Raw genomic sequence first — 25,625 nt, 5'->3', positions numbered from 1 at the left:
ATAGTAGATAAAGTTTGCCCCGTTGAGACACTTGTTTTTAAACCAGTTCAGAATCGCCGGGGTTTCTAAGACAGGATCGTGCTGCATACAAGCCAAACCAATTTAACTATTCTGACCTGTTCGGTCGGGGTTTAAGTGTTAATTGCGCATGGGTAGCTTCATATTCTTTTTTGGGTTCTTGCACACTTCTGGGGACATTTTGTACCCACTTTCCTGAAAGATAGATAAAAAATATAAAATACTAGAATATGAGAAAACAGGGATTTATGTAAAATGCTAACGTGTGTCGAAACAAATCTTTATCGATTCCGGAAAGGAAATTTTGCATGTAGCCTACACATTTGACGAAATTATATTCTCGAATGGTAGTACTTTGAAATAGATATGGATGACGTCCAGCTCGCCATTTTCCAAGAAATGTAACTTACTGCGTACTGCGCATGTCCAAAACGAGCTGGAGTCGGGCTTTTAAGCCAACCCGTTTATACGCCAAGATAACCCAGTTTAAAATAAAAAGCCTTCTCGAAGACAGGTCGCGAGCTAGAGTTTCGAAACTGGGTTATTTGCCCAGCCTTTGCGTTCAGGTGACAAATTTAAACCGGTTTAACGATCGCCGAGTTTTTTTTAAACCGGTTTAACGATCGCCGTTTGTTTTTTAAACCGGTTTAACGATCGCCGGTTTTTTTAAACCTATTTAACTTATGGGCTATTTGTAGTCTATACCTTGTCATAATGCTAATGACCGAATTCTTTAATTAAATAACCACTATGAACTACATTGCACTATCATCATGTTCCATAGTCCATTTGTTCAGTTTTGAATATTGATCAAGGACGTTGAAAAATAAACCACAGTTAAAACCTTAAAGCCGCAACATACTAGAACAGAGAATATTTTATATATAAAAACATTGGAAATTTTTAAAAACCTTCACTACAATATGAAAAAAAATATTACAATCGGGTTAAACTGTAATTATACTTTATGTCTAGGGATTTTTGACAATCATTTCCGTGTGCATTGCATATGAATCATGTTTTCAAACTTCATACTTTATGAGAAAAAAAAAACCCAAAAAAACTTTAACACCGGAAGCGTATATAAAGGTCGTTTCTACAGTATGACAACTCATTAATAAATCATTATCAGGGTCTGGTTAAGCTTGCATGGGGACCCTGACTGAAAATGACACTGGGGCCTTTGCATTAACAGTGAAAAGGAATTTGTTTGTCAGTATGGTAGATAGATAGATAGATAGATAGATAGGTTTATTTGGCACAGACATATACAACCATAAAACTATAAATTTGTTTTGGAACTAATATGGGGGACCCATTTAAAGATACATTATGTATGATTTAGATAAAGAGCTGATCGTTCCTGCTATAATAGTTCAAAAATAGATAATGCAAAATTGATATATTGAAAATTTCATTCAAATTACTATATTCTGAACCAAGTTATCACTGTTTGTAGTTTTGAAAAGATGTGTGCATTGATTGTTTATTATCGTAACCGCGAAACTGGTATATTCGAGACGTAGTCTCGCGTCTCCATTTTTAAATTAAATTATTTAAAGGCCGAACCGTTCTAATCTGGTTAAAATCTCGAGCATCCGATGACATCGAGAGTTTATTGTGGTTTTGACATGTTTATTAATGTCTAATTAATAATTTATATAACATTTAAGGCCTAAAGAAAGACCTTAGTTCTTGAACAATGTATCTTTAATATTGCGGCCTCTGGTTGCAGCCCTGTCAGCCCCACCCTTTAATCCGAACCTGTATATAATGGTATAGGCTGACTATAAGCCCTAAAAGCCTAAGTTGACTTTCGATGTTCTTTTTAAATGGCATCTTCATTTGCCCAGTCAGCACAGAAAAGTATGACGTTCAACTCCATTTCACTTCATTTCTTTTTAAATGTCACGCAAAGATATAAAAAAACCCGATCAAAGCAATCAATGTAGGCCTATCAAACGTATGTCATAAGACTTTAACATTGTAAAAATGCCCAAATATATACAAATAGCTTTTCTAGGCCTAAATCTTATCGCGCAGAACTAAGGTCTTTTCTCTCGCAAAATTTCACTTAAACCGTTAAAAAATATTTATTATACTAGTATTGACGAGGTTGTAGTATATTAATATTATAGTATGATGCTCGTCCAGAAATATATTATGTACTTTTCCTATTGTTTTTTTTTTGCGAGCGCTCATTATTAAAACTGACGTCTTCTGCATCGTCGTAGAAATGTATGATATTTATATGAAAGTCTGCGAATGAAGACCGAAACGTTTATTTATATTCCTACATGTATATGATTATGAATACATGTGCATCATAATATTTCTATGATGACGTCAGTTAACATTCGATTAACCAGTCTATGTTGTATGCCAACCAAGCAGAAATAACTGGATAACGGTGACTATACCCATTGTGACGACATAATGACTTGACGTCATAGCAACAACCATTCTTTGGAAATAAGCTGCGTTCTATCTTGCTAAACCTTGCATTTGGACCAGAAAAATTATTATTTTAAATTTCGGGTGAGTTGTTAATATTTGTTAAATATTTCAAACGTTTATTTATATTTTTGATCCAATTTGTTTTAGTTTTGGGGAAATAATCATAACACTGAAGGATCTGTGAAATAAACATTCAAAGCAAGGCGCATGCAAAATGGTAATTGTATTAAAATTACCACCTACACTATAATCGTTTATTTTATTGGGTAAACCATGTCTATATTATATTTTATACTGTTATTTTGTATATTTCTAGATATTATAAGATCTAGAATAATCAGGACGCCTATAAGTGAAGGAATAATGTATACCAGCGAAAAGGTAATTATGTTTAATAATATCATTCTCTGAAATACGTTAAATACATGGAATAAAAACTATACTCAAGCCCATTCTGAAACTACATATTGTCATTATTTCTATGATTACGTGTTCAAGTTGTATTGTATTTAAGATCGAAAAATATACTATATTATAAATTTATTTCCCATTCCATTTTTTATTCTTCTTTTTTAAAATTGTTTTTTTAGCCTATAAAATGTCGGAACAGATCCTTGATGCAGTTTGTGCGGAGTAAGAGGAAGAGCGAAATGTCCAAACGCTTTTATTTGAAAGAGAGTATTACAATTCTTTAATACAGGCAGATTAGGTCGCTAAAGTTGCAGAATCTGTAAAAACAACGACAATGTTAGAAAAGGAAAAGGAAAAAATAGTATCAAAAATGATGAACGATATGGAAAGAGAATTAGAAGAAAGGGAAGAGTCAAGAGTAAAGAATGATGCCGATGTAATATAGAATTCATGTTTTGGCGTGTGCGAAATTTAACGAAACACATAAACTATGTATACACATAAACTACGGTCAATTTTAAAGGTTTATAAAATAATGAAAAAAGAAACCTGTAAAGAAGAGATTGGAGATAATATTATAGATGGGGGATATCGTCGTCCGTGTTTTTAGGTTATGGTGGTTACCAGGAAGTCGATTTCAGATTGATTCAGAATGTCTCGTAAAGCAAGATCCTTTAAAGAAATTTTACAATCTAACTATGACTATGGAAACCCTGTTGATTGAGAACCCTCCACCACCATCCCCCAATGAAAACCAAGTAAGCTCAGTAAAATAAATATTATACGTATCATCATTCTTCCATCATTTCATTTCTGCTCCCTCTCTGGAATTCAGGTGGGTGGGCACAGAGTGTGATTTCGTTTCCAAAGCGTTTGCGGCGGTCTAATTTTCAAAACTTTGTGGGTGTGGTCCTCCCCACCCTACGGCGTTCGCGCGACGAAATTTTGTTCCCCGCCTCCCCCACAACACACTCTCACAGCCCCCCAAAAACCCTACTGGCGCACGTACGCCTATATCGAATATTATTATAGTGTAAAATCTCACTAGAAAAAGGTTTTGCGGTTCTAAATCATATTTATGACTTTCCTTAGTATAGATTACCCCCCTTTAATTTGATTACCCAAACATAACACCATGGAAAAAAGAAATCTATTTTTGGCGTATTAATTTGCTGTCTGTAAATATTTTCAAACATTGTTAGATAGATGCTACAGATTTTAACGGATTGTTTTCAAATTTGGTTTGAAGAGTTAGGGTCATAAAAAGACAAACCCTGTTGATAGTCAGTACTCCATGACCTTTCTTTCAGGACACCCCCACCCCAACCATTTTTCTACAAACTTTGTTAGCGCGTTAGAAACTACAGTTTTTTTTCAAGTTTTGTGTAAAGCATTGGGACTGTGAGAAGGTAAACACGTTTGAAGCATTGACATAAAAAAAGATGAACCTATTGATTTTCAACAATCTAAGATTATATATTATTTGCCCGAAAAAAGCTTATGTACACGATTATAATGTCATGATTTTTATCTGATATGAGAGCTGTGAGTACGGCGCTGGCCCGCCAACGAGAAGGTCGCGGATTCAAACCCTGTGTTAGCCGGGAAAGTTCCTTGGGATTTTCCGGTATGGTGTTCAATTGTCAGTGTGCAGAATGGAGGGTCTGTCTAGGCTAGGACGAAAAACTGAGGTCCCGTGTACACATTGGTTTGTACCTTAAAGAACCCTCGATAGTTGGAATTCAATTACTGTCCGGGCAAAACGTCCCTTACAGCATACTGTGTGGCGTATGCCGGTCTTCACCATTGCGCTAGGTGCGGAAATGTAAGACATTAAACCTCGATTAACTCAATCATTCTTATTTTGGTAAGCACACAAAAAGGTGATAAAGATCCCATAGAAAGAAGGGGGTGCGTAAAATTTACAGCTATTGTAAGGTAACCAGGGGCAAAGGGCCTCAGTGAAATTTTCATCCAGGGGTCCCATGCAAGCTTAATTCAGCCTTGGTAGAACGTTAACCCATAGTCCAGTTCTATTTAAAGGTTGAGTGAGTGAAATGGGATTCGAGAGAGCAGTGTTGACAAGTTATACAGGGGAGACAACTATATTTTAGTCCTTCTCTGTGGCGCCGCTGTCTTTCAGACAACAGAGTTCACGTACCCAGAAAATACAATTACTATTGATATTTTAATCTCATTCTATTATACAGGCTTTCAATTTCAATTCACGTGGACGTATATGCATGCTCCTTTGACAAGAGCATGTTAAAAGAAAATAAGAAAAGATTTGGATAACTAGGCCGACAGAGTATTATCCTACTTACAGCAGCGCGTTCGAAGGGAGAATTTAAGTTTTAAAGGTAAGTGTTGGGGCAGAATAAGATACGATAAGATAAGATTTTATTGTATCTAAACACCCCATAAGAGACAGCATACAAATACAAACAAAACATTAAATAATGACAATAATAAAAAAATAAACAAAAAAACGAGTAAGTTACACAGAGATATATAAGCCTACTTTTCAAAAATACCCAGTTGAAAATACACCTATGCATGGTTTTCAGATAATTGAACTAAGTTTGGTTTTATTTGTTAATATTTAAACAAATATTTTTATATTTATTTTCTAGGTGATTCTCTCCCTTGAATTGCAAATCGTGGACTTCTTAAATTCAATAGAAATAATGGTTTTTACATGTATAAGCTACTTTTATTACAATCTGACAGGTGTCTGTAGCTTACAAAGGGATATAATTCATTTAGATCTAATACATGTAAACTAGATAAATAAATCGCTCAGTGAGCGTCCTTGTCACCATGGTAGCATAAAACCCACATTGCCACACCCCCTAATAGGTATATATCTACTTGACAAAAGCTGTCATAATTCCCCTCGGCTAGGTTGGTGTAAATGCTATCTCGTTTGTAAACAACAGTGATTGTTTCATAATGGCGACCGGAGCAGCCAACCCAACAACGAAAGCATTAAAGAATTGTAATTACGTGGCCCAGGATCAGATATGGTATGTATTGAACAAATAAAGGAGATTTTAATAAGTTTTAAAGAAACGCAACAACAATCCGGTAGATTTAATCAAAGTGTAAAGGATGTAGGTTATAACTTTTGCATACAATACTTCTATTTTATTTCGAATACTACGAACATGACGACGAGGGTGACTTTATTTACATGATTAAGGAATTTTTCATATCGGGTTTCTTTGTTTAACCTGCCAAATTTTAAATAATAATTTTTTAAGAATGGAGATCGTTATGGATTTTGATAGTCCCTAGAGATTTATAATATCTTAAATAATATTTTTAAAGAAAGGAGATTGTTATGGTAGTCCCTCAAGATTTGTAGTAAGGTTGTATTTGTTTATTGCAGGAAGGATCATGTGACAGGAGAAATGATAGCTGCTAAAAACTGGCCAGATAATTGGGACTTTTTAAATAACAAATACGAAGACGTGAGTGTTTTGATTGTACTGTATATTATGCTTCTTTACTTTCTACTCAAATTGTCGAGACATCCACTTGGGCAGTCAATTTATCTTTATAAGATATATTCAACAACTGTATTTAATTTCAAAACACCCCAATAACCTGTTTTAATATACTTAAAACATTTTGTGCCCACGAACCCCACAACTACTCCATAGACACCAGTTTTTAAATTATGTATACGCCACTGATCTTGTCTTCTGTATGCCTATTGATAATAAAGAACAGAATGAAATGTTTATGGGAGTCTACACTACATAATATGTATAACTGGAATCTCAATCACAAATTATACACGACTCTGCAGCCAAGACTATAATCTAGAAGGTGTTAGACGAGAAAATTTCCCGGGATTTTTCAGCGTGGTTTCACCATGTCCGCCGTGCAGGATGGGGAGCCTGGCAAAAAAAAAGTGTTTAGTCTCTCGTATGGGACTAAACAACGTGTACACGTTAGCTTGCACGTAAACGAAACCTTGACCGTTGAAATTCGACTAAGAGTAGGCATAAATGCTGCTATCCGGGCGAAATCTTCCTGATTGCACACCATATGGCGTATTACCGCCTTCATTGCATTGGCCCAGTTGGTGCCGAAAAGTAGGACGTTAAACCTCATTCCATTTCCATCCATTACCCCCCGGAGGTCAATTATTCTGGTATTTTGTCGATCGGATTATATATTGATCAATCAGTGTATGTGACAAGGCTATTTAATCATATCAAACCAACTTAACGACCTTTCAATCTTTGTCAACTGGACAATAATAAGATCGTACAGTTCATTCCGCTAAAGGTTACACCCAGTAATTTAACTGGATCCATTCTGCTTGTTATTTAATTAAAGAAATTGTATTTTTCGTGTTGAAAACTTTGTGGTTTCAGAAATATAACATATTTTACTGTTAGTAAAGAATATTTTTGTCTGTTATGTTGAGCAAGGCTTCTGTTGTCCAAAGGCCAGTTCGTTATATTCAAAGTGGTTATTCGAATGTAGGCTTTTGTGGCGGGTTAGCAATCCCCTAACCAACAGTTACTGTCCTTCGTTTCGGATGATTCTCGGTCTGAATCCATAACCATAGATATCCTATAAAGATAGGATATCTATGTCCATAACCGGAGCATGGGGGAGGGAGGGGGGGGGGGTGTTCTCGGACATTCGCAGTCGGGGATTTTTTTTGTGTGCGCACCGAACCAGGGTTTATGGAGAGTGCTACTTAATGTAACTATAGCATAATCGGGTCTCTTTTGATCCGAAAATTGATTTAACAGAAATAATAAAATCTCCTTTACATACCTGTTTCTTTCAGTTAGTTAAAGACGACTTCCCACATATAAAAGACAAAAAGAAGTCCTGTGCGAAACAAGATCTGACGTCACTGGTGCGAGTTAAACCCGTGACACCCATCGAAGAGTATGTTCACGTACAACCCTCCCCAAGACCATTTCCTAAAACTACGTCCCAAATGGTTGGATGGCGATCTGGACATCGGGACATGGCCTTAGAGAAATATGGAGGATATTCACGACCAAAAGGTGGGCTTGTAAAACAACTCAACTGGCCAAATGAAGCGGTTAGCTAATCAGCTTTGTTTTCGACAACAGAGCAAAAGGTCTTCGGCAATAATTATGAACTTGATGCAAAGGAATATTCTGATACCCACTCGAGTCTTTTACAGTTTTGTGTATTTATTTCCCCCACAGTGATAATTTTGTGCAATTGCAAATGGTGTTTGAAACTTATTAAACATTTCAAAAGAGTAAAGAGTCCCCCCCCCCCACCCCTTCCTTTTAATGTTCAGATCTGATTATAATGTCGTCCTCGTTAGTCTTATTTATTTTCTATGTATATGTATATATTAAATAATTTTAAATTGAAACAAAGTATTTAAAACTCTATTTTCTTTGACACGTGGGAGATAACTTTACGCTGTTCCCATGGCAGAGCCGTTTACGGTCTCTCAGTGAAAGGGTTTCGAGAAACGACTTTTCGAATATTTCACAGTTCGAACCCCGATTGGACGTTAACATTCATGTTCAGAAGATTTGCCAAAGTCGTGGGTTTTCTCCGGGGTTTCCTGCCATTTATTGTACCTTATGTCGGTCGCTATCTCCCTTCTCTCAACCGAGAATGACTTGCCTATAGTATATAATATACTTTATGTCTTATGTTTTTACCAAACCAGTATTCTTTCTCGTGTATATTAATTAAACCGTTCATACATGACAATGTGTCTATTGTTGTACTATAAATTAGGAACTATATATTAGAATATTATCCCTAGTGTATATATAGAGAGATCGTTCATATTGTGCTGACAGTGCCATAACCTCGCGCGGCAATTATATAGGAAGAAAAAAATGATTAAGACCGAAGCGGCGAAACGAAATGAAATGAAATGGTGTTCAACGTCCTACTGTTCTGCTCCTATACTGGGCTAATGAAGACGGTCATACGCCATACAGTGTGCTATGAGGGAAATTTTGCCCGTGCAGCGGCACTATCGCCTACTCTTTTATCGAATTCCAACTGCCAAGGGATCTTTTACGTGCATTCCAATGTATACACGGGACCTCGGTTTTTCGTCTCATCCCAATGTCTAGACAGCTGTCTTTGTCAGGCCGTCCGTCCTGCATTACTGACAAGGGGAAACCACGCCGGAAAATCGGGATGAACGCGGCGAAACGAATCTCGCCAATAAAATATCCAATTAAATCCCAATGAATCACGAGTACTTTTGCAATATGTTGAAATGATGAAACAGGGCTTAACGTCCTGCTTTTCTGCACCGACTGGGCTAAGGTAGACGCGTATTTTCGACTTATGAAACTTAATCGCGACAGGAGCAGCGATTCTTGGTGCGGTCTAAAGGATCGACTTCTTGAACAGTTAGACAAGCAAACAAAACATAAAAAAAGGAAACTCGATCATAAAATATGCTTCTTTAGTATTTGAAAGGCTTTATTTACGGGGAAGCAGTTGTAGTAGTTAAATCTTCTGCTGTTGAAGTAGTCTCATCAACTGCTGTTGAAGTAGTCTCATCAACTGCTGTTGTAGTAGTTTCTGCTAATGACGATGTTGTTTCCATTGCTGCTGAGGTTGTTGTTTCAACTGCGGATGTAATGTCGTCTGCGCTGGACGTTGTGGTTATCATCGCTGATGTAGTGGATTCAACACCAGTTGTTGTTTCTTCTTCTGTCGATGTAGTTGTGGTCATTATCATGGTCGTAGTATCGGGTATAAATGTCGTCGTCTCATCCATGCCACATGTTCCACACAAAACACATAGTACTGTTGAGAATAAAAATATAGGCAATTTTATTAACTGCAAAGGGGGCAATTTATGAATTAATGTAGAATGGCAACTTCTAAAATATATTAACGACCCGGACCCGGTAGACAGTATTTTCTTCTATAGGCACGTTGCCTATCACAAGCAATTTTGCTTTAAATTTTAGTCGTATCTGGGAGCATAAATAATCTGCAATAAACTGTATTTTATGCTTCTAAAAATATTATGTAATATTTTACTGACATCAGAAACAATATTACGTGTCTTGTAATGGCAATAGAAATGTAAACATTAGCTTGTAAATATAAACCAGGAAGGTGAAATGAAATGAAATGGGGTTTAACGTCCTACTTTTCGGCATCGACTGGGCTAATTAAATGGAGTTTAACGTCCTACTGTTCTGCTCCGAACTGGGCTAATGAAGACGGGCATACGCCATACAGTGTGCTATGAGGGAAATTTTGCCCGGACAGCGGCACTACGGCCTACTCTTATATCGAATTCCTTCTGTCAAGGGATCTTTTACGTGCACGCAAATGTGTACACGGGACCTCGGTTTTTCGTCACATCCGAACGACTAGACAGCTGTCCTTGTCAGACCTCCATCCTGCATCACTGACAAGGAGGAACCACGCCGGGAAATCTGGATGAACTTCCTCGGCCAATGTAGGGATCGAACACCCGACCTCCAGGCTAACGAGCCAGCGTCTTACCCACTTAGCCACCGTGACCCCCTGGGCTAATGAAGACGGGCGTACACTGTGTGCAACTGCCTACTCCTATTTCGAATTCCAGCTGTGATAGGTTCTTCTACGTGTACTCGGACCCCGGAATTTTCGTACCATCCGAACGACTAGACCATGTCCTTTCCAGGCCCTCTGTCCTGCACCCACTGACAAGGGGAACCCACACTGGAACTTTATCAATCAACACTAGGATCGAACCCCGGACCACCTTACTCACTCACTTAACCATCGCGGTTCCGTAAAACCATGAGGTAGAATAGAACAGAAATAAGCATTGGAGATTGGTCAATATTCAGGAATATGTGACCAGAAACGATAAATCAAAATGGCGTACCTGGGTCGTTACAGTATATACTGATCCCTGAAGGCGGTGGTGGTGGTGGTGGTGGTGTTGTTGAAGGACAAAAAATATAAACTAGAAAAAGTATACAAATGTTTACATTCACTAGATATATGCATTATTCTACAAAGATGTGTAAAATGGGAAAAAATAGCACTACACAATCTGATATTAATCATTAAAAAAATAGCCATGTATAATAAAATTATCTTCAAATTTGTTTATCTGCTTCCCTTGAAATATTTGTGCATTTTCTATTTAATCTAAACATACAGCAGTCATATTGCCATTGGGTGAGGTGGGGCGGCCCAAGGTGCCCGGTGACAAGACAACAAACAACTGACGCACTATAGCCGTTTGGATTGGGCTAATTAGTAGTGCACAAGTAAATAGTTCTTACGATACATTTTAATATTTCACTGAAATGTCTTTACTATTTTAAGGTTTGTTTGTAACAAGTTAGATATCGATACAAATCCGTACTCGCAAGTAGGCCCTATCACACGGGGATTATCCAGTTTCAAATCCTAATGAAAATCACCCCTTCTACTTTCGCCCCAGTGATTTTCCAGAATCAATTCAAATACGTTGAAAATAACCGGAATGTATCGAGGACTGTCCATTCAAAGAAGATTATAATGCATTATATTGGGATTGAGACGGGTTCAAGTTACAACAGCTTCACTGTTGGCTTGTTTCTGCAATAAGGTCGCACTCCATTCAACATAAATGTCTCTTTTTTTTCATCAACAATCAACAACGTAGGGAGGATATTTGTACGGCAGCAACACCATTTTATCTGTCAAGAGTTCTTTGACTTGTATGTATAGTGTATTAAAGATTATACATTATGTAAGATTTATATAAAGTGCTGGCCATTATTGCTATAATAGTAAGATAATGCAAAATTACTGTATTCTGAGAAAAGTTATCAGTGTTTGAAGTTTTGCCAAGATAGTCTCGATTGTCAAGAATCATTGCTGCAATAATTAACAAAGTCTCTATTATCCAATTATTACATGTCCCGGCTGTTCAATGTCACGACCATCTGCAAGTGCAATAGCCAGGTTCAACTCTTACATAATGCACCTTTAAAGGGTCAACAGTTCCCCCCCCCCTCCCCTGAATACTAAACCAGTAACATGACAAGATTACACAACAGTAATGAATATCTCATCTAATATAATCTTATGAGTCAAATTATCAATACTTACACCCTTTTGAACAGTAAATCATTCGTTTAATACGAGTATCTAAAATACAGAGAAATAAATAATAGATGTTATTATGTAAATGAATATTCATGTACAGAATATAATTCGTTGTAAAGAGTAATAAAGAATATAATTCGTTGTAAAGAATATAATTCGTATCCTTTCCTTTCAAAAGAATTGAAAAATCGGACTATTACATATATATTTTGCTGATGGGGGAAACAGTTGAGGTGGTTTCGTCTTCTTTCGCAAGTCTTTGGTCCTTTTCTTTGTAATATCGGTATAACTTATCTGAAGAAACAATGCAGGGACGTATAGCGGACAAAGCTACCATCGGTCCATTCCCAGATCGTCGACTCGCCAGATTTTAGGGGACAAATTTTGATCGGTGTGACCAAGAACAATAAACCTAAGCTGGAGGATGAAACTAATAGGCAGGTAACTTGGGGATCATTTATTATTTTTAATTTGGGGTATAACGTCCATTCCGCACAAACTAGGTCTTTTCGGGATTAACATACGGTTCAGTTTCATTTCACTAATTCGTTTGTGCGTATAGGGGTCTTTAGCAGTGGGAGGAAAGCGGAGGACCCGGAGAAAACTTACGAGGTTGGACAGGCGACCCCACTCCTTGTCACGTACAACCAGAGAATCGAAACCACACCAGTTGACTCAATGACAGACCTTATGATCCAGCGCGCATACGCTAACCATTCGCCCCACCACCCTCCATAATAACAAAGTTCCGGAATGGAGTGGTGGGTGAGTGGTTGTTGTCTATTCTGCTAACTATATCATCAATGGTAGATGCTGTAGATCTACTACATACCTGGCTTATTTTACAGCACTGCCACATCACTAAGTCTTTCTTTCCAACCCAGCAGTGCAGTTTTTACCTGACTGTCCCACAGAACGGATTTAAATTGGGTGATCAGCTATGCGCTGGGGTGCCGATCAAAAATATATGAAAAATGGAATGCATTATCCTGAAATGCAACATATAGTATCTAACTTGCCAAAATCGGGTGTCATTTAGTGAATCTTATATTTAAATGCTATACAAAGCCATATTTGTATACTTATATTTTAAAATGTTTCATTAAAAAAAAAGTTCAAATATCCTACCTGGTAAACTTGCTGAGCATGTTAAAGTTACAAAGATAAAAAGATGAAAATACGCAACAATGTCCATCTTTGTCGAGATATAAGCTCGTTATAAATATGTATATACGTAAAAGAGAATTTGTACTAATTACTAGCCGAAAATCAACAGGTGTTAATTACTAACAGTTATACCCGTTATTGACATAAAATATAACAGTCAGGTCATTAGAAAATTTACATGGTTGACCATTTCATACAAAGCAAAAACAAACAACACCAAGCATCGATAGAAATGAAGTTAAGTGAAATGAAATGGGCTAATGAAGAAGGGCATACGTCATGCAGTGTGCTGTGGGGGAAATTTTTGGCCGGACAGCGGCGCTGTGGACTACATTTTTTTTAGTTATAACTGTCAATGGTTCTTTTACGTACTTTTTCGAACGACTAGACACTGTCCATGTCGGGCCCTCCAATACAACAATGACAAGGGGAAGTCACGCTGGAAAATCTTGGGGAATTTTCTCTGGTAATACCGGGAGCGAACCCAAGACCTCCTGGTTAGTGAGCAGGGCCGTAACTAGATCGGGGGGTTGGATGGCCGAATGGTTAGCACGTGCGTGTTGTATCATAAAGCCTGTCATTGAGTCAACTGGCGTGGTTTCGAATCCCCAGTTGTAGGTGACAAGGAGTAGGGTCGCCTGTCCAACCTCGTGGATTTTCTCCGGGTCCTCCGGTTTGCTCCCACTGCTAAAGACCCCTACGCGCAAGCGAATTATTGAAATAAAATTAAACCATATGTTAGTCCCGAAATGACCTAGTTTGTGTCGAGTGGACGTTAAACCACGTCTCTAGATCAGAGCAACGGGTGTGGGGGGGGGGGTCTCAGGGGTGCTGTAAAATTGACGGACAATGTGTATCTATTGTTTTTATAGTCGACAATTTTTTTCACGGGGGTGCAAAACTTTTTGCAGGGGGGGCTTTGCCCCTCCCACCCCCTAGTTACGGGCCTGTTAGCGAGTCAGCGGCTCCCATAGATAATCCAGTCGATATAAGACAGCAGTTTATAATTCATTTTGAAATAATTTATTAAAACATTTATATGAATAAATCTACCAATTCTCTTTTCATCTTTTCAAGAGAATTTTTTTTTTTGTGCGATAGCAATGTAAACGTATATGCCCGTAATCATAACCGGCCATTCTTTTAGGGCGCAGAAACTTTCATATTCTTGAAGACCAGGTTACGGATAAGACCAAACGTGGCATCACCCACCTCGGTTGCCTTACCGTAGCTGCGAAATTGTTATAGACTCCTTGTTGAAGTCTATCGTAATATGCGAACTCTAGACCACTAGGCCACCCCAAGCTCCCTTATTTAGAAATGTGTGTGAGTTAGTTTTATTTAACGTCCGCTTCCACCGAGGTGATATTTAGAAATAATGTGGTATCCCTTTTATATTGGGGCCCCTGGCTGCAGTACAGCCCACTCAGCCACCCAACTCGCGGCTTGCAGCGGGCGTTGAAAAAACAATTCTTGCGAGTATTCGTGTAGGCCCTATTATAATTTAGCAAAGACTTGGAAGTGGATAAAAAAATTATCTTTGGGGATGACAAAACGCATTGTATTATATTATTATTTTGTGTGTACCTGCCGTAGGACAGGTCGGTGTTAACTTTAGAATAAACATCCGTTGAATACCCGTTGATAATCTACGACTCACTGATATCGGGCCATGCATCTCAGCCAATCAAAGTTGCGAGGCATCGACTTTTCCATGGTAGTTTTAGTCTATCCAGTCTTTATTGGTGATCAGAAAAGCTTCAAAAGCTTGGATGTTCAAGTCTACACAGCGGCTCGGCTGTTCACTGTCGTTTAAAATAGAACAATCGTGATATTATCTAAGGATATATTAGTTCAACCTTTGAGTTTGGAATTATTCAATCAGTTTTCAAACACACGTTCTTAATAAAAGTACTCGTTTCAAGTTCAGCATTCGTGGACCATCTCTGGGAAAGTAAATAAGATAACTCAAAACAATTCGTCTGCTGCGGATTGATATGCGCGTGCAGAACAATATCATTAAGGAGTGTTAGTATATTTATATTTCTATCTCTATAGAGACTGGAAAATAAAATATTGGAAAAGTCTTCCGAATAAATGTATCTATCAAACTTACATTTTTGACCATATGTTTTGACCATTTTGAACTATATCTTTCAACGTCACGTTATCCTGTAGGTGTTGTTCGGCTCAAAAGATAACGTGATCTCGTATGATCAATTTCTATCAACGAGTTGACCATTGTGATTGATTAATTGTTTTATTTAGTGAATAATTCAGAGTCAAGATATTTCAAGATGTTGGCTTATCTACGAGAAACTATTTTAGGAGGTGTTCTAAACAGTATTCAAGATGCCAACACGTTCATTTTAGTAACTATTGCTGTAATAATGTGCGCTTTTCTGCTTCATCGAAAGATATGGAATACTCAACCGAAAGTAGAGAATCTTCCTCCACAGATTCCGTCTTCAATTCCCTTCCTTGGGGAAGCGATCAAGTTTAATCAAAGTCCAATAGATTATCTATTAGCAGCATATAAAAAGTATGGTCCAGTCTTTACTTTTACTATGGTTGGCAAAACTTTCACATACCTAATTGGTTCAGAGTCTGCTGCCCTTTTCTTCAATAGCAAGAATGAAGATTTGAATGCAGAAGATGTTTATAGTCGTTTAACTACTCCAGTATTTGGTAAGGGTGTAGCCTATGATTGCCCAAATTCTTTGTTTTTGGAACAGAAGAAAATGTTAAAGTCTGGTCTAAACATTGCCCAATTCAAGGAACATATTCCCAAGATAATTGAGGAGACCAATAGCTACTTTGAGCGTTGGGAGCGGCGAGGACAAGCCAATCTGTTTAAAGCTTTCTCCGAACTAATTATCTTAACAGCTAGTCGATGTCTTCATGGTAAAGAGATCAGATCCCGATTAGATGAAAGTGTTGCGCAACTTTATGCAGATCTTGATGGGGGATTCACTCATCTAGCTTGGTTGCTACCTGGTTGGCTTCCATTACCAAGTTTTAGAAAACGGGACAGAGCACATTTAGAGATGAAGAAGATCTTTCATGAAGTCATTGAAAATCGACAAAAAAATGGGAATGCAGAAGAGGATATGTTACAGACTTTGATCACATCAACGTACAAAGATGGCCGACCTCTAACAGATGATGAGATTTCAGGCATGTTGATTGGCCTTCTTCTTGCTGGTCAACACACATCTTCTACAACAAGTGCCTGGATGGGGTTCTTCATATCTAAACATCAAGATATTCAACAGCAATTATATGAAGAGCAGATGAAGATATGTGGAGGCGATATCGATACCATAACTTACCAGGATTTGAAAGATTGCCAGTTACTTGACAGATGTTTGAAGGAATCATTGAGACTTCGACCTCCCATTATGACGATGATGAGAATGTGTCGAAGCCCACAGAAAGTTGCTGGTTATACCATACCAGCTGGCCATCAAATATGTGTTTCTCCTACAACAAATCAGAGATTAGAAGACACTTGGGAAGATGCTACCACTTACAATCCTGATCGTTTTCTTGATCCTGATGTAGCTAACAGTGAAAAATTTGCATATGTGCCTTTTGGAGCTGGACGTCATCGATGTATTGGTGAATCATTTGCCTACGTCCAGATTAAGACTCTTTGGTCTGTTATGTTGCGAAAGTACAAGTTTGAATTGGTGGATAATTATTTCCCAGAAATTGACTATTCTACTATGATACATACACCCAAAAATCCTATTATAAAATATACTCTAAGAGAACAATCTTGAAAACATTACTGATATATTTTAAACTTTAAAGAAAAAGAATAGACCAAATGAACTATGTTTTGACCAATATTTTAACTGCCGTGTTCTGTACTATGATGTTTAGAGAGAATGTGTTTGTTAACCTTGTAATTTATTATTGTCTTTTCTTAGATGTTTTTGTGGCTAGCTTTCTTGTTGATAATTCACAGCCACTTACTTAGTCCATGGCTCAGCTGTCATTTTATATCAGCTGCTGTGATAAAATGTTGTCTATATATATATAACGACAGATCATTAACTTTATATGTATATAAAACTGTTAAAATTTTATGTTATTCCAACTGCCAAATCATGTCATATTTGAATTTGGATCTCTTGAGAATGAAGATAAATTTAACATATTAGTATTAGTTACCGGTATAGTTACATGTATTGTTAATTGAGAAATCATTTCTATTAGTAAACTGGCAGATATTCTTGATCCTAGGCCAAAAAAACATTGATGTTGCTAAACTGAAGTTTTATTGTAAGTTAGACTAGTAGTATATGTACACTGTAAAATTGCATTAAAATTTTCCATATTTTCAGATATTGTAATTAAGTTATAAGGGTGGTTTTGCGTGTAGTGCGGTCCTCCTGCACTTACTATTAGAGTAGAGTTTTAACCCTTAGTACTGCAGAATGTTCTTGTTCTTATTATTTTAGCGTTTTCCGAGATTCTATCCAGATTATCGCCCTTATTGTTAAAATTGTTTGACGTTCTAACTCATGACGTCAACTGGCAGACTATCGCCATTGAAGAGATGACCACTGTCAAGATTGCAAGATTGGTCGCATTATTTCTGTTACGTCTTTTTTTGTAAATTATTTTTATATTTTTTTTTCATTTTTAGTGAAACCTGCACCATAACAGTCCCGGGACTGTACAGCGCAGTGGACGCTTACGACTAGCCCCCAGATCCATTCACTTTTTTTGAATTCTGCGTTTGCTTGTGATTTCTGCGTATTATGTCTTGTCTGTATATTTGTTTTTGTGTAGAATATGTGTGGTGCAGTCCCCCTGCACTTATTATTATTAAAGTGTGAGTATGAGACTACAATAGGAAATTCTGCATTAATAGTCTAATTCTAAACATGACCATTTCAAAGAAAAATCACCAAGAATTTGCAAAAAATATCATTTTATTGATAAACATATGTGCAATGTAATACTCATTAGAAATCAAAAATGTAAAATACAAAAAGAACAAAGGGGTATCAATAGTAAAATATATATATAGAGAGAGAGAGAGGAGGGAGGGAGAGGGAGGTCCATTCCACTCAAAACAAACTAGGTACTTTCAAGACCAACATTTTGTACAATTTTATTTCTATAATACACTTGCGTATAGGGGTCTTTAGCAATGGGACAAAACCGGAGAAAACCTACATGTGCAAATTTGGCATTGAAACCACAGCATTTAATTCAGTGAGAGACCTTATGGTCTAAAGGGCACTCAGCCACCCACTTCCTCATTGTTAAATAAGACTGCTAATGATATAGTTACTGGCTCATAGTCACATACATGCCATAGATTTCAGTATTATCTCTTTATCAGGTTTATGAATATTTAGTTGTAGTTGTGTATCCTTATTGCATTTTATTGAATAGATTGACCCAGTCTGTTTTTTAAAAGAAATCCTGTGCTTTAGAATTATTGCTACTTAGGTTCCATTAAATGACAGAAATTAGACATATAGATTTACTTTTATTGTAGTCTTTCTTTTCAGTCCTTGACTGTGTCTTCTAAATACTGGGTATAAGAAGGACTGCCTAAAAAGAGGGGGGGGGGGCAACTCCACTGTGTAATGACTGTAGACAGTTCAGCATATAGGCAACTCTTTCAATCCAGCTCAACATTAAACATACATTATGCAAGAACTAAATCTGCCTATTGCAGGTCTTTCTTTAGGCCAGAAATGTTATCTAAATTATTAATTAGACATTAATTAACTTATCCAGGCCAAAATAAACTCTCGATGTCATACTAGCCTGCGATATTTACTGGATTATGATTCCATTTGCTGCTCAACTTTCATTCATGATTTAATCATGAAATGAATAATTTGTAAATTTCATTCAAATTACTCTATTGCGAGCGAAGATATTAGCCTTTGAAGGTTTGTACAAGACGTGTGCAATAATTTCAACCACCATACTGGGTGTTCGAAGCTAAGTCTCGCTCCTCCATTTTTAGCTTAAATCAAAATATGGCTGAACTTTTCTAATATATTTAATATCAGAGAAATCCGATGCCATCGAGAGTTGATTATGGCCTGGATAAGTTAATTAATGTCTAATTAATAATTTAGAAAACATTTCAGGCCTAAAGAAAGACCTGCAATAGGCAGATTTAGCTCTTGCATAATGTATGTTTAAGCTTTTGAATCAAAAAGAAGGCTACACCAGACAAGTAATTCACTCAAGTTTGCAAGTTGAACTCTAACAACCCTACGCTCAAAAGGGACAAACGGTGGCTGGTGCATGCATTCAACGTCAGGTGAGGAGGGACGGTCCGTCTCTATTTTTGTCCAGCAAGCTGCACATCTTACGTATCTGTTCAAAATGCATCCGCCCCCTTTCAGAATTCATGTATGACAAATATATAACTATTAAAGAACACTGCCCATAGAATTTGGTTATTCCCATCGTAATCGTAATGAAAATAAAAATAAGAAGTCTGAAATTAATTGATCGCCTTCTTACAACCCATCAATAAATGAACGCTCGGAGCTCACCTAAACCAGATCGTCTTTTCGAAAATAATTGACCTTTATATACAATACAAGATGGAACAGGTCGGGTATGACGAATATGGATACAGACAGTGCCATTATCGTCATGGCAACATATCCGAGGTAAGAAACAGATGGTCGATCATCTTCTGCACTTTTTCGTTTTCGAATCGTGGACGACAGCGTTGCTTTTGGAACCGTCAACTCCATGGTGATGTTGATAATCCGTTCTCTCACAACCTCAATTCTTTTGATATTAGTCACTTCGGATAGGCATCCACAAGATGGTTTCTTGGTTGAAGTGTTCCTGATTGGTACAACTACCGACGGGATAGCAGGAAGCTCAATGTCTTTAGACGTGATGAGTTCATCATTGAAATGAGTAGTGGAAACATCATTGTCGGTGCTACTTTCTGGGGAAGAGGTCGACGATTCATCATCATGGCAATGTATAAAGACATACCTCCATAGAAGCTCCGTTAAATTTTCTTGAGAACATAACATCGTTATATTGTGTTGCCATATTTCACACACGTTCACAATATAATCTGTGGTAAATCCAATCTTTGTATACCTTTTAACCATCAGAGGGTCCATAGAACTCCACATAAAACATTCTTCAAAACTGATAACAACATCTTCAGAATATTCGGTATATTCCAATCGGTCTTGTAGTGGAGCAATGGGGCAAATTAGCATTTTACATTTCTCGTGATTGAGAGATGTCAAATTCGTGTAACACCATGGGCCACTTTGACTAACTCCAGGATTCCGACAAGAATTGTGGTTATCCTCTTTATCTGGAAAGGCGGATCTCGAAAACTGAAAATCTCCACCAGTAACGCTAGCCCAATTTTGGCAGAGTTTTCCACTAACCGTGTTAGAAAGTTTGCCAACGTAGTCAAAACCGTCATCTCTGAGGGGGCAAACGCTTGTGCAACTTACTACTGGGCAGTATTCCCATGACTTTGCATCTTCGCTGGTGAAACACCATGGTCGCGTGTACATCCCATTGGGGTTCCTACAATAGTTGCTTGCATCTGCCAGGGTAGCGTCTGGAAATAATTCTAACTTTTTCAACCAGATGTTTCCAGGAATGTCCCAATTGGCGCAGGTTTTACCTGATAAAGTATGGTGCTGGAAGCCGTTATACTCCTGGCCCTTTTCAGATCTAAGACATTCTCGCGTTTTATGTTCTATATATCGGTAACCAAAGGCTCGAATCTCGCAGACATCTACCTCAGAGTCCACGTTTATGGTGATGGAGGATCCAACTGGGTATGTCTGACAGGTGTAGGATCGTATTGGATACCAGTAAAACTCGTATGGATTACTGTAGCAAGGATGTGTTCTTCCATTGTTGGCGATGACGTGGACTGACAACTGGCGCCACAAACGATATAAGCCTTTAGTAATATGTATAACAATTTCCCGAAATTCAAATCGATCATTTTGGAAATCCACCTTCAGTTGTCCTTTAGTTACACTTGCGCACGTATTGTCCAAGTCGTCAGTAACTAGTTCGTAAACAATTTGTTTTTCTGAATCAAACACGGTCCTCCCAGCTGCAATATTGGCCTCATTGGTGCATTTAATGTTATCAGAGCTCCAGGAATTGAAAAACAAACACGTTGCTATCGACCCCTTATGTAATGTGTAAAATCCTCTTTCGCATACATATTCTGCTTTACTTTGAAATGTGGTTTCAGAGTAAAGTGGTTTGGCTCCGTGAAAAAAATCGGGGCGGCTGCAATCCACTTTGTGTAATCTCCCGAAAATTTCAATATCGCAAATACCAAAACCAGAGGATAAGTTCCCATACCTTGGGATAAAGACAACAGATTGTCCGATAGCTACTGCTGTACAATTAACTTGGAAGGTTCCATTTACGAAATCCGATTGTTCCAAGAAAGCACAATTTGGATGTGTCCATAAACCGTCATTTCGGCGAACAGTTACTGTAATGTTATCGGGTAGAATTTCAAAATCATCGTCGAGGCGGAATTTAACGTCAGTTATTTGATAAAATTTAGTTTCCGTGGCTACATCGAAGACGATGGACTGTTCTTCGAAACTAGAATTAGCATAATAACATTTCGTGTTGGGATCTAGAACAAGTAGATTATTTGAAGATTTGCATCTAGCAGCTTCTACTGACCACCTTTGCATGTACGAATTACAATGGATAATCATATTGTCATCCACCTGGGTATAATTATCCCAGCAGGTGTTTACTACTCTACTCCCAGCAGAAGTAGAGCTGAATGTTTGGGTTACGGCATGCATGTCCCGAGGTTTTCCACAATCTAGAACACAGTTTGGTGGACTTCCTGAATAAGATCCATTTAAACAGGTCCTCGTAAGATTTCCGTTCGAAAGATTGTAGCCAAAATAACATTGATAAGTTGTGGTAGAATTTTCGTATCCGCCATCCCATTTTCGGTAAACATTGGAAACGGGCCCGGGTTCTTCACAGGTCTGTTCTGTGCTGTCTTCTGTGTCTATCATGCATAGAACTACATTTAAACCACGGAGGAAAAACAGTAGCTTTAGTATCATTTTTATCTCTTCTTTTGAGTCGATTTTAATAAATGTCTTAAAAGTTCTACCCCCTGTTTGATAATGCACAGACCATAGTTATTTAATATACAAATTCGCGAAAGAGTCCTAAGATGTTCCTGTCTACCCCGCACGATGTGATCTGATCATAAATGAACTTTCGTGGAACTGTTTAAAGTCATTCTCGCGTGCCAACTTACAATCCTGCAACATTGAAGATACTCAGTCTTTTATATATGCTAAAGAATATACATATCAAGATTTATCAAAAGTTTTCTTTAATTATGTATAACAATACCAGCTTTCTTACTTCTTTGTGGATAATGAAAGGGAATCAATTATTTGCGTATTTTTCTCAATGATAACTGATTCGTAAATAATTATGGATCTGTGGTCTCTGGAATAGTTGGTGATCACACTATATGCTATTCTGTTTGGGTCTTTTGGGAAAAGGGATTATTCTTAGTCGAGAGGTTATGACTGAGAACAACCTTCGCTTGTCCAGGGTGGCTGCCACGGGGCTGACAAGGAAAGTGTGCATCGTCGCCCCTATGAGACGAAATACCTTGTACAGCCCCTGGAAGTAGGAACGCGTCACGAAATACATAAATCCGTCCGTGTACAGGGCCCTTGAAAGTAGGAAATCGCCTCTGTCCCCACAAATTTCTACTACCTCGCATAACCATTTGTTTTTCTCAAAATGATCAAAACATTGTGTTGACGAGACGTCAAAACCCAATCGCATTATTCGTTATTGTTTACACTGTAAAAGGAGCCATAGTATCTCAATTAGTAAGGCGCTGGCTCACTAATATGGACGTCCCGTGTTTCCCCTTATTAGTAGTGCTGCCAAAGAACACCGTCTAGTCCTTCAGAGGACACAAAAAACGAGTCTCCGTGTACACGATGGCTTTTGAATTCGAAATGAGAGTATGTCTCAGCGCCGCTGTCTGAGCATGACGTAATACGACGTAAGTGTAGAATATGGCGAACCCTCAAAATTTTTGAGAAATTGGACTATGCCAGTGAGGCGGGGACTGTTAAATTGAGGGATATTACTGGATTTTGTTTTACTTGGAGAACAACAGCGCGGCTTTGCAATAGTGTTCTTAATGATTATTTACACCGACTTAGGTGTAATAATTAATAACAAAATTTTACATAAAGTATCAAGATTACATCCCTTAGAGTTTCACAATGGAATTTGCACTCGGGGCTGCAAATTAAAACGTGTATTTAGGAGTCCCAATTTACGGGAGTGTGTGGGGGCAGTAATTATTGATGCTTTTCTAGAGTATATCCCGATGTTTCTAACCCAAATTTAGCATGTGTCAACCGTACTAATTCACCAAAAACTAGACTAAAAGTTCCAAAAGTAAACGAAAAACATTCATTTCTTTAGGGGCCCAGTGCCAACCATACTCACACAAGATTCTTCTCGGTCAACTCCTTTTTCAGTATAATACTCATCCGAATGTAAATGTTCAGTTTACACCACCCCAGCGTGATTAAAACTAACTTATTATTTGTAACTGTGTACTTGCGTGGCATACCAAAACCAACTTAATCATAACTACTCTTTTTTTATTATCTTGTATTTCTACAATCATAATAAAAGCACAATTAATAAAGTTTTATTACTACCGTTATAAAATATACTATGAGTCTTTAATGAAACGACCGCCTCTCAGGCAACTGTTGATGTCGGTTCCCGTTAATGAAATAAAATTACCGTCCTACTTTTCTACACCTACTGGACTCTTATTTCGAATTAGAACGGTCACGGGTTCTTTTACGTTGTCCCCTGCCAGGCCCTCCATCCTGCACCACTGACAAGGAGGACCCACGCCGTAGAATCACGTTGAATTTTCTAGGCCAGCATCAGGGTCGAACACAGTTAAACGAGCCAATGTTTTACTCACTGAGCTATCGCGCCCACCGCCCTCCATAATTTGGACTGTTTACTATACACCACAATGTATTTATAAGGTATTTGGATCGAACTAACCTTTGGAATCTGATTGAAAAGAAAATATTCCCTGTAAGTTATATATACAAGTAGTTAAAGTAGCTAAGTCTCTAACTCAATATCATCCAAAGTCTTCTATGGGGGTTGGATGGCCGAATGGTTAGCACGTGCTGTATCATAAGGTCTGTGATTGATTGATTCAACTGGCGTGGTTTCGATTCCCCGGTTGTACGTGACAAGGCGTATGGTTGCCTGTCTAACCTCGTGGGTTTTCTCCAGGTCCTCTGGTTTCCTCCCACTGCTAAAGACCCGAACGCGGAAGCGAATAATTGAAATAAAATTAAACCATATGTTAGTCCCGAAGTGACCTAGTTTGTGTCGAGTAGACGTCAAACCCCATTTCTCCCTCCTCTCTCTTTCTCTCTCTCTCTCTCTCTCTCTCTCCAAAGTCTTCAACATTGAAAACACGATTTATTTGTCAATTTAAATCAACATTGATGTGATCTTACCGGAAAAATATGGGCTTCTGATATCCAATAATTAAAGATACATTATGGAAGATTAGTTAAAGAGCTGGCAGTTCTCACTATAATAGTTAAAAACTAGATAATGTAAAGGCAATTTGCTGAAAATTTCAGTCAAATTTGCAGAAAATTTCAGTCAAATTGATCCACTATGAACCGAGATTTTAGCGATTGAATATTGGGGTTAGCCTCGAACATCATTACTAAAGTCGGTAGGATAAAAAACATAGTCTCGATTGTCCACTTTTTTGATTTAATTATAAATGGACGTCGAACAGCAAATCAGAACGTAATCCAATAAACATCGCAGGCTAGCGATGCCATAGAGAGTTGATCATGGTCTGGATAAGTAAATTAATGTCTAATTAATTTATATAACAGATAATTAATTATAATTATCATCCGGTAGCTAAAACATTGAGATATACTATGATGTGTTTGTTTTAATTACGAATGGGTGCCTTTAGCTTCACCTGGCAAACCTCATTTCTTTTATAATGCATGTAACATCTTAAAAATAAGTTAATTTTATACTATAAGTACTAATTAATAAGTACCCAATGTAGTGAAACAACTTTCGTTTATCTGTAAATATTGTCATTAACTTTAATCGGGCGGTGTTTTTATCAAAATTGATACGGACATTCTAATAGTCATGTGCAACACCCTGGTTTTATATCCCGTATCTTAATCGGCTGTTGTTCACGACTTATGGCATATCTAATCGTCAATTTCAAATGTCTGGAAAGTGGAAAGCCAGCAATTATTGCTTCGATTTAAAAGAGATGGTTTGTACCCGTGTCGTGTTGGATTATGCTTAAGTAGTTGGCTGTGGCAGTTCATGTAATAAATAACAATAATCAATCGTTAAAAATTGACGGTTTTGCT

At 37.6% G+C, this 25,625-nt stretch overlaps 2 protein-coding genes across 3 annotated transcripts; one reads left to right on the top strand and one right to left on the bottom strand.

Annotated features, from left to right (window-relative positions):
• Positions 1–9,320: 9,320 nt before the first annotated feature.
• Positions 9,321–15,350, bottom strand: LOC130012244 (uncharacterized). Of its 2 annotated transcripts, none has more exons than XM_056099662.1 (4): positions 15,263–15,350; positions 11,983–12,021; positions 10,763–10,843; positions 9,321–9,681 (listed from the first exon to the last, which is right to left on the bottom strand). In XM_056099662.1, exons 1-4 carry the CDS (start codon positions 15,285–15,287, stop codon positions 9,356–9,358), a joined length of 471 nt encoding a protein of 156 aa, XP_055955637.1. In that variant the 5' UTR covers positions 15,288–15,350; the 3' UTR covers positions 9,321–9,355. The 2 variants fall into 2 exon arrangements, with proteins under 2 accessions (XP_055955637.1, XP_055955636.1); XM_056099661.1 differs by lacking the exon at positions 15,263–15,350 and adding an exon at positions 14,734–14,927.
• On the top strand, positions 14,979–18,643 carry LOC126814734 (lanosterol 14-alpha demethylase). The gene has a single exon (XM_050540104.2). The coding sequence runs from the start codon at positions 15,444–15,446 to the stop codon at positions 16,929–16,931; it is 1,488 nt and encodes a 495-aa protein (XP_050396061.1). The 5' UTR covers positions 14,979–15,443; the 3' UTR covers positions 16,932–18,643.
• The last annotated feature ends 6,982 nt before the right edge of the window (positions 18,644–25,625 follow it).

The sequence above is a fragment of the Patella vulgata genome, chromosome 3 (assembly GCF_932274485.2).
Source record: "Patella vulgata chromosome 3, xgPatVulg1.2, whole genome shotgun sequence".
NCBI classification, from domain to species: Eukaryota; Metazoa; Mollusca; class Gastropoda; family Patellidae; genus Patella; species Patella vulgata.
This window is presented reverse-complemented; position numbering and strand designations above follow the sequence as displayed.